Consider the following 15,676-nt stretch of genomic DNA (forward strand, 5'->3'; position numbering starts at 1 on the left):
CGATCCTGTCACGGCTCTCTGCCGTGACATGGGGAGGGGCTGGATTCCCCCATCCCCGATCTGCCAACGCTGACTGGCAGAACGGACGGGGGAGGGGGCGGGTACAGCTGGCTCTGCCTCTAGATAGGCAGAGCCAGCTGTCACTCACGCAGCTGGGCGGATCCCGACGTCCAGGTCGGGATCCGCTCCGGCTGCGGCGTCTCAGTATACCGCGAGCTGTAGCTCGCGGTATACTGAGCTTAGGATGACGGGAGGACGCTAGTTTGTGTCCTCCTGTTACCCTAAGGAGAACTATGGAACTATTGAAAAGTTTTGCTTGGTGATACCAAAAGGTTCAACATATTATTCACAGAGTTTTTGACTTAATTTTCTCGATGTCCTTGCATATATTTTTTTCCAATGACTGTAACAAGTCAAGCTGTCCAGCAAAAGTGACAGGGCTAAGGACAAACTATTGAGGGTGTTTACAAATGGTCAGCTTTGATTTACTGTATAAGCCATCTCAAAAAAGCCTGTCCACAGGGTGATTACACTGCTGTCCCACTTCACTGCAGAATGAACTATGTTGTCACCATATGGCAGGAAGTGGGAAATAATGGCTCTATCTGCAGGATGAGCAGGACATAAGAATATGTTACGAGGGACTGTTGTTTTAATGCTAGTGACAGATGGCATCATATTTGCCATTAGTGGCGGGACTACCACCGTAGTGGCCCCGGTTAGCAGCAGGAAGGAAGGCTCTGCAGGGGTCTCCAAGTACCGGCCCGCGAGTCAGGAATTTCCGTTTTCCTGCAGCAGGAATCCCTAATGGGGCGTTTACAAGCCGCGGCTGTCACCCATTCAAGGTAATGATCAAGTGACAGCCGCTGCTTGTAAACGCCTGCACACTGCATGTAATCGTATGCAATATGATTACATGAAGTTAGGAATCAATCACTATCCATGGACGCACGATTGATGCGTCCAAAGATAGTGATTGTTTTCTAACTGCATGTAATCATATCACATATAATAATATATGCTGCAGCTCAGGCACTGTGTCACATGACTGTAGCAATGTGTTGTTCAGTGGCATTTTGTTTTGGGAGGGCCCCATACTAAATTTTGCTATGGGGCCCTGTGGTTTCTTGTTACGCCCCTGTATGTCATTTTTGCTTTTGTCCCTAATTACACTTTAAATAGCAACAGCTGCCACAAATACTTTTATTTTCGTTGTTTCTTTAGAATTGTTCTTCCATGATTTGCTGGGAGACCTTCCTATTTTCACAGAAACTTGTATTTTTACTGGGTCATGACTCATTGCAAGCTTGCCTAAGCAGCATGATCGAAGAAATATCCAGATGGCTTCACCCAAAGGAAAATGGAAGTATTGTGTAATATGACAAAAATAAATTACGTATTATAGTGGAAGTCCAGTAAAAAAATAACATAATCTCTTCATGGAATTATAATGATCAGTGTTTTCATGCCTAAACTTTTTTTTTTCAGTGAACGCAGATCTCTGTCAGGATCAGTGTGGCTATAATTTAAAGTGACCCAAATGTGCAGTTTTTCTGTGTTTACTGCCTCACTTCCTAACACGTGTGTGTGATGACCTACCCTAGCTCATTATGCCTTAGTCTCCTTAGACGTGTGTTATGAATCACCTCCCATATCTTCCTCTGCCACTCCTCCATAAACATGTGTGTTCTAAATCACTTCTTTATAATCACTGTTTTATAAAACCCTTCAATTAAGCTTTTTTTACCCCGCCTCCATACAAACAGTATGTGCCGTATAAATCACCTTCCTTAGCTCCTTGCTCCTTCTCCCCTGCCTCCTTACATAGTCCTATTAATAAAGCCCCCTTAGCTCCCTCTGCCCCACCTCCTTACACATGTGTGTTATGAATCAACTACCATAGCTTTCTTTGCCACTTCTTCATATACATGTGTGTTCTAAATCACTTCCCTTAGGCATCACGCCTCCTTTACACATATGTGTTATACATAACCTCCCATAGCTTCCTTTGCCACTTCCTTATATACATGTCTGTTCTAAATCACTTTCCTTAGGCATCATGCCTCCTTTACACATATGTGTTATACATAACCTCCCATAGCTTCCTTTGCCACTTCCTTATATACATGTCTGTTCTAAATCACTTTCCTTAGGCATCATGCCTCCTTTACACAAACAAGTGTGTTATAAAACCCTTCCCTTAAGCTTCTTTTGCCCCTACTCCATACACATGTGTGGCATAAATCATCTCCCTTAGCTCCTTCTCCTCTTCCTCCGTACATAGTCCTGTTATTAAAGCCCCCTTAGCTCCCTCTGCCCCACCTCCTTAGACATGTGTGTTATGAATCACTTTCCTTAGCTCCTTTTGCCTTGCCTCCCTACATGTGTTATGAATCACCTCTCTTAGCTCTATCTGCCACTCCTCCATATACATATGTGCTATACATTACCTCCCTTAGCTCCCTCTGCCTGCCTCTTTACTCATGTATGTTATGACTCACCTCCCTTAGCTCCCTCTTCCTGCTACTTTACACATGTGTGTGATGAATTATCTCCCTTAGCTTTCCCTGCCACATCTCGCTACACAGGTGTGTGATGAATCCCTGCCCTAGCTCCTTCTGCCTCACCTCATTGTACTTGTGTGTGTTGAATCACCTCCATTAGCTCCCCCTGCCCTGCCTCCTTACACATGTGCATTAAGAAGCACCTCCATTAGCTTCCTTTGCACTATCTCTTTACTCGTGTGTGATGAATCCCTCCCTAGGCTTCCCCTGCCCTGCCTACTTACACATGTGCATTAAGAAGCACCTCCATTAGCTTCCTTTGCACTATCTCTTTACTCGTGTGTGATGAATCCCTCCCTTAGCTTCCCCTGCCCTGCCTCCTTACACATGTGCGTTAAGAAACACCTCCCTTAGCTTCCTTTGCACTGCCTCTTTACTCGTGTGTGATAAATCTCTACCTTAGCTCCCTCTGACCAACCTTCTTATACATGTAGGTGTTTAATCGCCTCCCTTAGCTCCCTCTGCCCTGCCTTCTTACACATGTGCTTTATGAATCCCTCCCCTAGCGCCCTCTGCCGCGCCCCCTTACACATGTGTGTTATAAATCACCTCCCCTAATCTACCCTAAGCTAGGATGTGGAGAGCACATTTTCCCAAAGCAACTAGTCAATCACATTGTAGTTTACTGCAGCGAACACAGGTGAAGAGATGACTTGTAAATGATTAGATATGGAAACATTCAGGGAAACAAAAGTAATCTGACCCATCCAGGCCAGGCCAAAAGTGGGCAAATAATGACTCTACTGGCTGGATCAAGAGGTAATAGAACTATATTAGAGGAGGACTGGACTGGTGTAAATGTTAGTGGAAGACTGGAATAAGTTATTTTTGAAAATTTTGCCCAGATACACTTGAATTTTTTTAGTTTGCGTTGATCACACAGGAACTTGCTAAACAGATTCCCTCGTGGGTAATTATTGTCTCAGACACAGGAATTATGTCTTGGTCATGTTATCAAATCCTATTCTTCAGTAATGGACAAGAAAACACTGGCTGCATTGTACAAATCTATATTTATGTTTCTACTTCGATGGAGTGACTGAGGAAGCAGGGACAGTTTTCTATTCTGTATAATACACTAGGTAGATAATGAACAGGTATTAACATACTTATCTAGGTACACATCAGTAATGGAGGCACAGATTGCTATGGAACTGGCACAGCAAAAGTAAAGCTAGGCTCCAGGCAGATATAAAAAAAAAAACACAAATTAAAGTGTATTTAATGACAAAAGTATTTTTTTAGTTTTTGGAAAAGTAAAGCGTCTACTGAGTTTTTATAGTGGTCTGTGTCCAAGCTCAGGAGAGTCACCCCTCTGTTTCTTCTGGTGACCATTGGCGCAGAGACAGAAAGTAAGTAGAAATGAATTCTTCCAATGGAAAGACCTGTTCTGATGACAGCTGTCTAACATGGGAATTCCCCTCACTTCCTGTCTCCAAGACAGGAAGTGAAGCGAAATCTCCCCAGCAAAACACAGGAAGCAAAAAATAACCGGACAAGTGTAATTAGTGTCAGTACCTGAACATGACTTGTTATAATTTACTGTACAGCAGACTGGGAGAGGAAGGGGCAGGACTGGGAGCCAAGCAGATTCTGCTGCATGGAAATGTGATGACGAAGAAGATCATGACAGAAGGAGAGAGCAAAGAAAACAGACAGATGACCTCATCTGTCTGTTGCTGTTTTTTTACTGTCCAATAACTGGCTGGGGAAAGGGAAGTGACCTAACTGTCTTACTTGATTGCGGTAAAGAAAAGGCAGGTATTTGTGGCGGCAGGCATAAATATGGAGTGGCTCCTTAAGAGTCCTGGAGGGCCCTTAAATAAGGGTAGACACAAAGAAAGAATAACACTGACTCCAAGGATCATATATGGGTCATATATTAGGCCTTTGAAGTATTTTTATATGCTAGAAGAACCCATTGATACAACAGTGACTGAGAAGGTCACATATATGTTCTTAAAGGGAAACTCATCATAAAAAAATAAATATAGGATAAACAGTATAATTGCTAAACAAGCCATTTTGTAATTTAATCTTCTTAAAAGTTACCTTACCATTTAAAACTGTCAAAAAAAATTCAGTGCATTTTGGTGACCGGAAGTCGCTCTGTACACAGTTGGTGTACAGAAATTAAACTTCCTGCTTCTGTGATTGGCTGACTGATTTGACAGATGTCTGGAATAAGATACAATCAATATGTTAGGCATCCCTTGCAATAGGAATTTTATTTTTGGTGAGATACTCCCTAATAAACATGTGCGATTCGTTTCGTTCCGAATCGAAATTCGGACGAATTTTCGGAAATTCGGACATTCGGATGTATCCGAATTCCGAATTCCAGACATAACGAATGCAAATGAATCCGAATTTCCATTTCCGAAATTCGGTAGCGTTAGTACTACCGTTCGTTTTCTGTTCTTATTCGTTTCTTATTCGTTTCGTTCATTGGAGCAAAGTGACATTAGAGAAGGAGAAAAATATTTCCCCCCCCTCAAATATCACTTTTGCTGCAAACGAACGAAACGAATAAGAAACGAATAAGAAACGAATAAGAACAGAAAACGAAATGAACGTTCGTACTAACGCTACCGAATTTCGTCCGAATCCGAATTCCGAATCCGAATTGACTTTCACACCCGAATCCTGAAAAACGAAATAACACATATCCGAATTTAAAACGAAACGAAACTAAACGAATTTTTTGGCAGTGCACATGTCTACTCCCTAAGGGTTAACTTCTAATAAAGCGATGCCGACACTGCAACGTTCCTCATCAGAACACAGGAAGTTCACCAGCTGATTATAATAAACCCGACCCTTACATTCAGGACAAGGTTTGTTAAAATCCTTTGGAATGTACATTTGTACATTGATCACCCAGAGAGGATTGATTTGTTCTCAACAAAAGTGGAGATAATCTTTAAATTTGCACATAACAGAATACAGGAGCTATATATTAGTAGCAAGCCCTTCAAGAGATACTGGCAAATGTAGCTCTACATTAGTTATAGTGTGGCAACTGTTACCTGCCATTCCTTTGGTGGACATACACAAACTGATATGATCATTCCATCATTGGGACCAAACAGTTCTCTTTTTTTAAATCCAGAAAATATCAGACATTTGCAAAACACAGCAGTAATTCATCAACACAATATTGAGTTCCTGACCTTGAATTTAGAATAAAGGGGAAGGGGGAGAAAGGTACAAATGAGGGACCACAGAGTTGTAATCACATAAACATACAGCCTGCACCTAAAGGAATCAACTGTTTTTGACTGAGACACATTGGTCCACTGTAAAGAATGTTATTGATCATTCATTTCATATAGATCCTATGTACAGTCTGTGCTTAATATCAGAGAAATTAAAGTAGGTACTGACAGATCAAATGAAGAAATAATGTCTTAACTGGTTATATGATTGATTTTGAATATCGATTGACCGTGAAGGCAATACCTGGTTTTGTAAAATGCATTGGAGTCAATAGGGAAGGTGAAATCAATGTGGTTTTTTTAAGGGTTCAGTAGGTTGTGAAATGGATCCTGAGCGTTATGGAAGCTACTTTAAACTATCATGAACCCGTTCTTGTTCCAAACAATGCCAGCCCTGACCTGGGACTCTTTGATCATTGAGCTCCAGCTGCTGCTGCTGTTCGACACTTCCTGGTTTGTTGTATACCTTATGTGGTTCCTTTCACCGGCTGCTACTTCATTACTGTTTTCTGTAGTAGTAACATATCTAGAAGCAGCAACAGATTGATAAGGTCAGGGCGCTGCCACCCATGAGACCAAAGTAGGTGGCCGCCTCAAGCGGCACTCATGGAGGCACAGTGGGGGGAGGGGGGGGGGCAGCACTGAAGCCAGAGTGTCCATCCCAGACACTCCATCCTCATTGCATGATCAACCCTGTGTATGTTCAGTCTCCGGGATGCATGGTGGTGGCTGCAAAAATCACTGCCTCAGGCACAGCCACAAGGCCATCCCTCAGCTTGCTCTACCTGTCAGCAGGTTCTTTGTCAGCAAATGTGCATCCAGCACACCTGATAGGCCCGAAGCACTGCCCCTCCCTCTTCAAGTCTGTTTTACAGGATACATACAAAGGCCATCTCACCCCAATTTGCTCAACATGAATTCACTCTGTGACTGCACAATTAGTGCACTCCCTACGTGGTACATAATCAGAGAAGCAAAATTATCAGTACATCCCAAACCCAGCAGATAACACTTTACCTTTATTTCTATTTCAGGGATCTCAAGTCTCCCTGATGTTCAGGGAGTCTCCCTCTATTAGATAGCGGCTCCCTGACGTCTGCGAGAGAGGCATTTTCTCCCTGAAATGTTTATTCTGAGTAAGCTTTTCTGGTAAGATATCAGTGGGTAAGATTTCAGAGTGAGGCTTGCCTCCTGGAGGAAGGTCATGTGATCTCTAGAGTAGCCTCAGAACGAGGCTTGGCTCTCAGAAGGAAGAAGCTACTTGCTGCACAGAGAGGGCGGACATAGACTACTATTGAGAGCAGGTACAGGCACTGCTGCAGGGTTGAGAGAGTGCTGTTAACCCTTTGTGGATAATATAGAATCAATTATATGTCCTGGTTGTCTAGTTATAGAGAACATTTATTTCATTTGCTGCCCATAGCAGCTAGTCAACTGTGTATCAGGGACTTTACTCAGCATTTTTTAAAAAAGGTCTTGGGCTGTCTAATAAATTGTGACCTTTACACTGACAGATACTTGAATATCAATTCACAAATATGAGTATATATATATATTGTGACATAAGGAGAGGGGACATCATTGAGGGGCGGTATGTTTCCCCTCGCTTTCTATCCTATGTGCATGAATAGCGGAACCCTGACCAGGGTTTCGCTTTGACTTTGGGTCCGGATAGTCCAGCTCGGGCTTTGGGTCTCACCTGGATAGTTGATTGCTTGATGAATGCTTGTCCAGGTGAGATAAAAGGGGAAGGCTGAGACACGGTTTTGCTCTGGCCTGGGACTCAGACAGCCTTCTGAGAGAGCTACATGTTGGATGTGTTCAGAGAGAAAAAGAACTTTGCTGCCTGGACTGTTTTTCCCCCATTCGAGCTATACCCCCACAATATATATATAAAAATTATTATCATTATTATTTCTTTTATATTCTGACGACGGCAGCTGTAAAAAAAGAAAAAATAAAAAAAGAAAGGGAACCTCCCTGAAATGAGACGGGAACCTCCCTGAAATAAGGTTTTGCAGGTTGTGATGTCTGCTATTTCCACACTAAAATCCATGCACAAGTAAAAAATGTGCATTTCCAGCTGTATAACATAAAAAAGACATAGCAGATCAAAATGTGTTATTTAGCTGGTAACGCACATTTTCTACTTGTTGCTTCATTGAAATAAAAGTTTTATCTGTTATCTTCTTTTGTTCAGGAGATTACAAGAGGTTGAATTCGAGTTAAATTCAGGTATTTATACTACTTGAAACACAATATATTTTTACAAATAAATAATTGCATTCTTTGGTCCTTTTTAAAAATCTGCCTGTGGAAAAGATGTTTCTTACCCCAATCCTCCCCCCATCCCTCCACCATAACCTCCAGAAAAGAGACACCAAATGAGATTTATCAATTTATTGTGGTTGCAGTTTCATAATACATTGTTGAAACAGATTTTTCTATGCGGCTGAAATGATCACAGATGACAGCTTTGCGGACAATACAAGGCAGCTGTGCAGGCTGACATCCCACATGTAACCAAGTGCATTTGCATCTTGTAAGTAAACATCTGAATTATTACTAAAGAGTACAATTTTCAGCAAAGCGGTGATACTAATCTTCGGAATAGCAAAACAGTGTGAATTTTTTTTCCCCGTATATTACGATGTAACAATTAAAATGGCATAAGAAGTACAGAATGTTACCTAATAAAACACCACCTGGCTTATAACCCCACACTGTCTGTAAAGTGAAAATTTCAATTTTTTGCAGCGATGGTGCCAAGGTTAACTATATACATATACAATGAAACCTGCCTGTCGACATCTTTGGAATGGACTAAAAAAAAAGACTAGAATTAAAAAAACAAATACATATATATTGAACTGAATATTGTAATTCCATTGGCAGGATGTTGAATTTTGTCATTTTGTAAAAAATAATAAAATTTCTGTTTATAAATTAATTATTGCCATTGTTAATTTTGTCGTTTATTCGCAAATTCAAACTAATTTAGTAAGCCTCATAAAAGCTCCACTCAACTCTCAGTGTAAATCATCTAAATGCATTCCATGCATGGAAACAGAAGATGTGCAAGGTCATAAAGTTTATTTTGTATAATAAGAAGCCACAGCCTGAGTAGAAAAGCCTGTTCCCTGCCAGCATGCCGCAGAGAAGGACTCCTGCGCTCTGTGTGGAAGCAGTGGTCTCATGTTCTGTGTGGAAGCAGTGGTCTCACTCAAGAGGTCCAACACTTCTACTGCTAAGTCAAAGCTGAAGCTCTACAATTGGCAGGGAGCATGAGCTTTGCGGATTGCAGAGCTAATGGTCGGGTTTAGCAGGGAGTGTGTCAAACCTCTGCATAGAGATGTTGGAGAGATGAGCTGAAGAATTAGGGTCAGCAGAGACGCCTGCACTGAAGGGAAATACTCTGCAGAGAGACCACTGCTTTCACCCAGAAGGCAAATTCTTTCTTTACAGCATGCTGGCAGGGGCAGGCTTTTCTATTCATGCTGTGGCTACCTTCAAAAGAAAACACGCTGCACCCCTTTTATTTCCATGCACCCAAAATGTATTTAGCTAATTTGAACTGAAGGTTCAATTGGGCCTTAAGAATTACTTTTATACCATTTTATACTGATAATTTGGGCTTACATTTTTTTGGTTTTTTATTCTGTGAATGACAAAATTTTCCTAAGCTAGAGTGAATTAACAAAAGCAGTGATAATGGCTATTATGTTAAAAAAAAAAAGAAAAGAAAAAAGAAAAGAAAATCTCTAAATACTGTATATTCTAGCACATATAAAAAGCGTTTTGCGTTTAATAGTGCTGTAAGGTTTAAAAGCTATGTGTGTTTAAAACTGCAGTTGTTGGACTATAACACTATACGGTCAACCATAAAAGTACCAAAAAGTTGACTAATACGGACCAAAAAAAATTGGCTTTACCTGTAACAAAGTGAAAAGGTTGATATTTAAAGTAGTTTTTAAAAGTAAAACAAAATAATAATAAAAATTATAATTTGAGCTAATCAGTAATATCTTACCAGACATTGGTTGTTACGCATAAACTATTAAACTGTGTTCTACTCTAAAGTGCAGCATAATTCTATTGGTGCATAGTCTCATGGGAACTGCCTTTCTCGATGAATCATGACCTTGTGATATATGAAAGCAAGAAGTATCAGTAGAAGTATATTTGATTCACAGCTGCTTCTCTTAAAAGGATTCTCCAGCTAGTCACAGATTTGAAAAGGCTTCTGGCTAAGCTGTATATGGAAACTGTTATGGCATAGGGGTCACATGTTTTAATGGTGCAATTCACAGAGATTTCTGATTTATGACTGCCCGTTTCACCCGAGTCGATCACAAAATAGTGAGGAAGTAGGAGAGGTGTTCTGCCAATCGTACCATGGAAACTGTAGTCAGGGGACAACCTTTTGTTTCAAGGTGAGAACTTGCTGGAAGTTCGATAAATCTGCAGCTGATTGGACAATTCCTTTAAGAACTTGTGCAAAGGCAGTACTGTAGTCTCCTGAATTTCTAGCAGTTTGAGGAGGGTGGGCATTAAATACAATGCTAATATACATGGTTGTATTCAGCATAATGAGAAACACATTTTTGGTAAGTAAACATAAATATAAAAAAGGACAGTTTAGCACTTTATCTGAGTTGGTCTGGTTGCTTTGGAAGGCTTCCTATGGCTCCTTTTCAAATCTTAATCCTGCACAGAAAAGAGAACAAGATTTAAACATTAAAATGTTTCTTACTTTGGCCAACAGGAATTTTCCATAAAATAAAATCTTCCTCCTAAAACTTTCAGGTGTCTGCATGGAGTAGCACAGAATAGTCCCCGCCCATCAAAGCCACCATGTAAATGATAGAGGGGCCAACGTTTCACGGTATTTATGTTTTATATAAACTAAGGGTTGTCTCTATAGATTAACCTGGCTGTAGAGAAGCAATATACATTTTAGGACAAGTGGCAAACTAAGAGTTAGCAGTAGGTGGTGCTACAAGTAATGCAATCATACAATTGAAGAGCTTATAGTGACACTAAACTCAGGAGGTCAATCTTAAAAATACATTCAAGTACCCGAACTATTAACAAAAATGTCTCTTATTTGTGTATCACTTGGCTGTAGATCATCCAATCATCTCTGGATTGGTGCTGACACTGTCCTTCCTTCTGGAGGGTGGCTACTTGTATTCCCCATTGTCCCTGTGTGTGTTGTAAAGTAGTCACCTCTCCAAGCTCGCTCCTCTGATGGACTACAATCTCAATACAAATTAGTAAACTAAACATGAGCTTGGAGCGGTGGCAACTCTACACACACACAAGGATCATGGGGAACAAAAGTATCCACCCTCCAGAAGGAAGGACAGTGTCAGCACCAATTCAGAGATGATTTGAGGATCTACAGCCCAGTGATACACAAATTATTATCCAGTATTGTTAATAGTTAAGGTACTTGAAAGTATTTTTAAGATTGAATGCATTTAAAGTCTCACTGTTTTACTTTTTATTAGTTCTGTCCCACAGGATGTTATGAATTGTGACAGATTCTAATGCCTCACAGTGCAGTGCTCTGTGCTGGTGGAGCTGAGTAGCAGCCACACCTCACACAGGAAAAGCGTCCTCACACAGAGAAGAGGAGGGGCGTGTCTGACCAGTGTAGTGTGAAATACGTACTGAGTGCACTAGCTCAGATTGCACAGAGACTGCAATACGGCTGTACCAGAAAAATGGACACAAAACTGTGAAAACGGAGGCTGTTAGTCCAGTGCGTAGCTCCACCTGAATATCTATTTCTACAACTTTATCTGGGATTTAACTATTTCTTGCTCAAGCTACATTATTGGTAAGATATTGTAAGATGTGTGATGAAGGTGGAACTAAAAGAAGAACATATTACCCACCATTGGTGTCAGACTTTTTCCCTCCAGCTGTCACCTAAAATTGCAATAAAGAAATCAGTTAAGGAAAAGAAAACAGAGACAAGCTTACAAAGTGGGTTTAATGTAATAAAACTTGAGAAATGGAAATGAAAACGTGTTGCCGTCCACAGCGAACAATCAGAATCCTCATTTCATTTCTCCCTAAGCCCCTGGAACATGTTGGATGTATTTCACGTAAGACGTATTTATACCCTAACAATGAACTTCTCTTATATGTTCTCTTTTGGTTTGATACATATACAAGTGTAGTATAATATAACTGAAAGGGCTCAGAGTTGTCCTATGTCCAGTGTTCACCTACTGTGTTATCTCAGTGTATGTTATTAGGCCTCCCTATTTTGGGACTACAGAATGATTAACCTTTATGTTTTGCTCATGGGAGAGTGGGAGGGTCTGAGTAGTTTGGCACAAGAAAACAGGGATGACACCACTCAGCTCTGGCTGGATGAGGGGGGGCATGCACAATGAAACATTGTGCAGCAGAGCAGCCATGCCGCTTTGCCTGCTGCCCCCCCCCACGTGACCTAAAAAGGTGCCATATGAGGCAACAGCCTCAGGCTGCCTCATTAAGGACAGCTTTGCACACACGTCTCACATTTTGCCTGATTCCGCCTGAATCAACTGAAATTTGAGTCTTTGGTGGCCCTGTCAGCACCACCAGCTCCACATAAGTCAATTTAAAAATTGACTGAGCCAGGTGAAAATTCTCAGCCAAACAGTGACTGAATGCCGCAGGTGCCTCGGCGGTCTATATACAATAGTCGGCAATGGAGATTCCTACATCTATGCTGTTTAGCAATGAGGGACCAAGTGATTTTCTTTTGCTCAGCCTGCGGGTAGACAAGCGGAAATCCAGCTTTCCTAGCTTTAGGCTGTGAGGCCGTCATATCTCCTGTCTGAGTCCAGTACCGATAACAGACACTTACAAATGGTCATATAAAAAAAGGTGCTAAAATGAAAGAAAACGAAAGGCTTTGTTCATTGGACGTTTGACCCTATAGCATCAGCCCATACATAATGTCAGTTGTCAGCCCTGAGATCAGGCCAAGAGCTGCCCACCTCAATGGTGACCTGAAAGCCTGAAACTGAGTTGACATCTACCGTATGCTCTGCCTGGGAGAGAATACAACTAAGTACCAGCACACACAGCCCTCCTCAAGAACATATGCTGCTTTCTTATTACAACTTAAAACTGTAGATTCAGATTCCTAGATACCCATTGCTTACTGGTTCTATTTAAAGTGTCAATAAACTCAGCAGTTAAATCTTGAAAATGCATTCAAGCACCCTATTAACAAAAATGTATCTTATTTGTGTATCACTCGGCTGAAGATCCTCAAATCATCTCTGAATTGGTGCTGACACTGTCCTTCCTTCTGGAGGGTGACTAATTTTGTTCCTCATGGTCCCTATGTGTGTTGTAAGGTAGCCACCGTTCCAAGTTCACTCCTGTGATGGACTACAATCTCAACACAAATTAGAAAACTAAACATGAGATTGTAGTCCATCATGGGAGCAAGCTTGGATCGGTGACTACTTTACAACACACACAGGGACCATTGGGAACAAAAGTAGCCACCCTCCAGAAGAAAGGACAGAGATGACTTGAGGATCTACAGCTAAGTGATTTAACTCCAGAGTTTAGTGTCGCCATAAAAAATGTACACTTGGAGAGGGGTGCTGAGCTGACCTTTGAGGGTGTGGAAGCCTTATCTGTCGGCTGTTTCTCCCAGATGTTCCTTTTACCAGATACGTCGCCGGGTCTTAAATCCTGAAAATGAACACACAATAAAAATAAAAGCTTACAGAAAAAGTCTATGACTATAAACCTGCTTCTCATATATTATATCTGGTGCTCATATGATTTTATGACAGTCTCAACATTTCTGCACAAGTATAAAACAGCAAAGGTGTCTACAGTCCATTTTCAAATGTTGGTCTGTATGAATCAAACATGTTGTAATGCTCTGATTGGCTGGATTCTGGTCTACAATTGTCAAATTCTAATTCTCTGAAATGTTACATGTGGTCCTATGGCTGTGAATGTTCCACTTCACTGACTGATTACCAGATAGTCTTGTGAATGCTCCAATGCTGCCGTGTTCTAGGAGCATTATAATGCACTAAGTGGTGTCAGGTTGGTGTAGACCCACATCTGTTTTAAAGCAAATCAAAACACAAAAACACAAAAGTAATATATTGCATCCTGCCAGTCCTTAGATGTGGTGGCTGCATTAGTTTTCTTTTTTTTTTGTCCCTTTATTTTGACCAGGTGATGAATAACACACTTCCAGTCCTTTCACGTCTGCACATTTTTCTCCAATGTATCTATGGTGGGTAGCCATGGTTGTTATACACGTCTGCCTCAGTTCATCTTCATTATATGGTGGATTAATGGGACTAGTAAACACTTCAAAATACACAATCAGAACTTTTAGGGTGTCAATGTGTTTACAAATAAGTCTTGTGATCTGTATGTTAGTTATGAAATAAGAATGTTTGTGTTTGCCGTTATACTAACAATATTACCTTCTCACCACAATGAAAAGATCATAATCCAAAAAGGAAAGAAGGAGGAAGGAGAGAAGACATCAGAGAGGAGATCTCTTCAGTAGGCTGATGGACAGACGAGTAAGGAAAGAAAATCGGCTGACCGAGAGCAAGAAAAAGATAAAAGGTGTTAAAATACAGACAAGAAACTGGAAAAAAATACATAAAAAGACTGATCTATACATATATATACTGATATATACTACAGGAAAGGGAAAGAGCAGTGTATGACAGCAGGCAATCTAAAGCTGGCCAAACATGAATCAAATCTTGGCTTTCCTTGGTTTCCTGCTGAATCAGCCAAAATTCAGAAGGAGCCGGGTGGCAGAACTGTGACTGCAGCCCATCAGTTGCAGTCACTGTTCAAGTAACTGCGGGTGCTGTCCATCAGAATACAACAGCTACAAGGGGAGACTCCTCCATCCATGCTGTTTAGTAATATCCCAAATGTATGGGTATCTTCAGTCAGCTTTCAGCTTCTACCTTGCTACAGACAAATCATTTGGCTGGTTTCCATAGACACAATATTACTTAAAGCTGAATATCTGTTTCACCGCAGAACACACAGCAATGTCTCCCTGTTAGACCAGGTTCACACCTGGGCGATCCGTGAGTGACTGTGGGGCAATCATGCACGATACAGCGCAGATTGAAGTGTGGTCACAGAGTCGCCCACCACCGCCGATCGCGCTGGCAGTGCCATTATTTTCTAAGGGCACCCGAGTCACGCCAGGCGGATCGCGCAGTTACCCGACGCGACCGAACACAATCGTGGCTAAAACAGCAGCGGGTCGCGTGTCGCAAAAAAAGGTACATCTGCGATTGCTGCGCGGGTGTAACCCTATTGAAATGAATAGGGCCGCACAGCAATCATTGTGTGCAATTGTGCACAATCGCGTTGTCCCGGGACACGCGCCCCGGATCGCCCATGTCTGCACAAGCCCTTGAGGCTAGGTTCACACGTAGGCGATTGAGCTGGCGAGCTGTTTTCATGCGGTTGTCACACTTTTTTGTTTGCGCAATTCTGCTTTGAAAACTGTGCGGTTGTTTGCGAGGTTTTCAATGTATAGAGATGTCTATGGTACCCAAACCGCACGACAGCTGCCCGAAAGTAGCTCCTGCACCTTTTTGCATGACAGGCGATTTCTACCGCGCAACAAATTCGCAAAGGTGTGAACAGCTTCCATAGACTTGAATGCAAATCTCTGTTGTGTGTGATACTGCGCGGCTAAATCCGCCTAGGTGTCAACTTAGCCTGATAGAAGTAGAAAAATAACCGATCTACTGACAGAGTTAACAACTAATAAACCTCTGTGACCGGGAAGGTGGGGATCAGAAAAACGAAAATTGCCAGTGACAGACGGCATTATACAGTATATTGCCCATAGTTCCACTTTATGCT

At 41.5% G+C, this 15,676-nt stretch overlaps 1 protein-coding gene and 1 long non-coding RNA gene across 2 annotated transcripts in view; both read right to left on the reverse strand.

The window, feature by feature from the left end:
* Nucleotides 1-359: 359 nt before the first annotated feature.
* LOC108788214 lies at nt 360-8,820 on the reverse strand. Its single transcript, XR_001941323.1, has 3 exons — nt 8,635-8,820; nt 6,133-6,138; nt 360-370 (listed from the first exon to the last, which is right to left on the reverse strand). It is a non-coding gene; the product is annotated as an uncharacterized LOC108788214 (long non-coding RNA).
* A 392-nt stretch (nt 8,821-9,212) lies between these two features.
* Nucleotides 9,213-15,676, reverse strand: part of CALD1 (caldesmon 1) — a 76,114-nt gene continuing 69,650 nt past the window's right edge. The window contains exons 13-15 of the mRNA XM_018558107.1: nt 13,415-13,495; nt 11,686-11,719; nt 9,213-10,489 (exon numbers count right to left, since the gene is read on the reverse strand). Of these exons, the coding sequence (XP_018413609.1) occupies nt 10,464-10,489; nt 11,686-11,719; nt 13,415-13,495 (141 nt within the window). The 3' untranslated portion in view covers nt 9,213-10,463. The remainder of the gene's footprint in view (nt 10,490-11,685; nt 11,720-13,414; nt 13,496-15,676) is intronic.

Source organism: Nanorana parkeri, unplaced genomic scaffold, assembly GCF_000935625.1.
Source record: "Nanorana parkeri isolate BGI_ZX_2015 unplaced genomic scaffold, ASM93562v1 scaffold14, whole genome shotgun sequence".
Taxonomy (NCBI): domain Eukaryota; kingdom Metazoa; phylum Chordata; class Amphibia; order Anura; family Dicroglossidae; genus Nanorana; species Nanorana parkeri.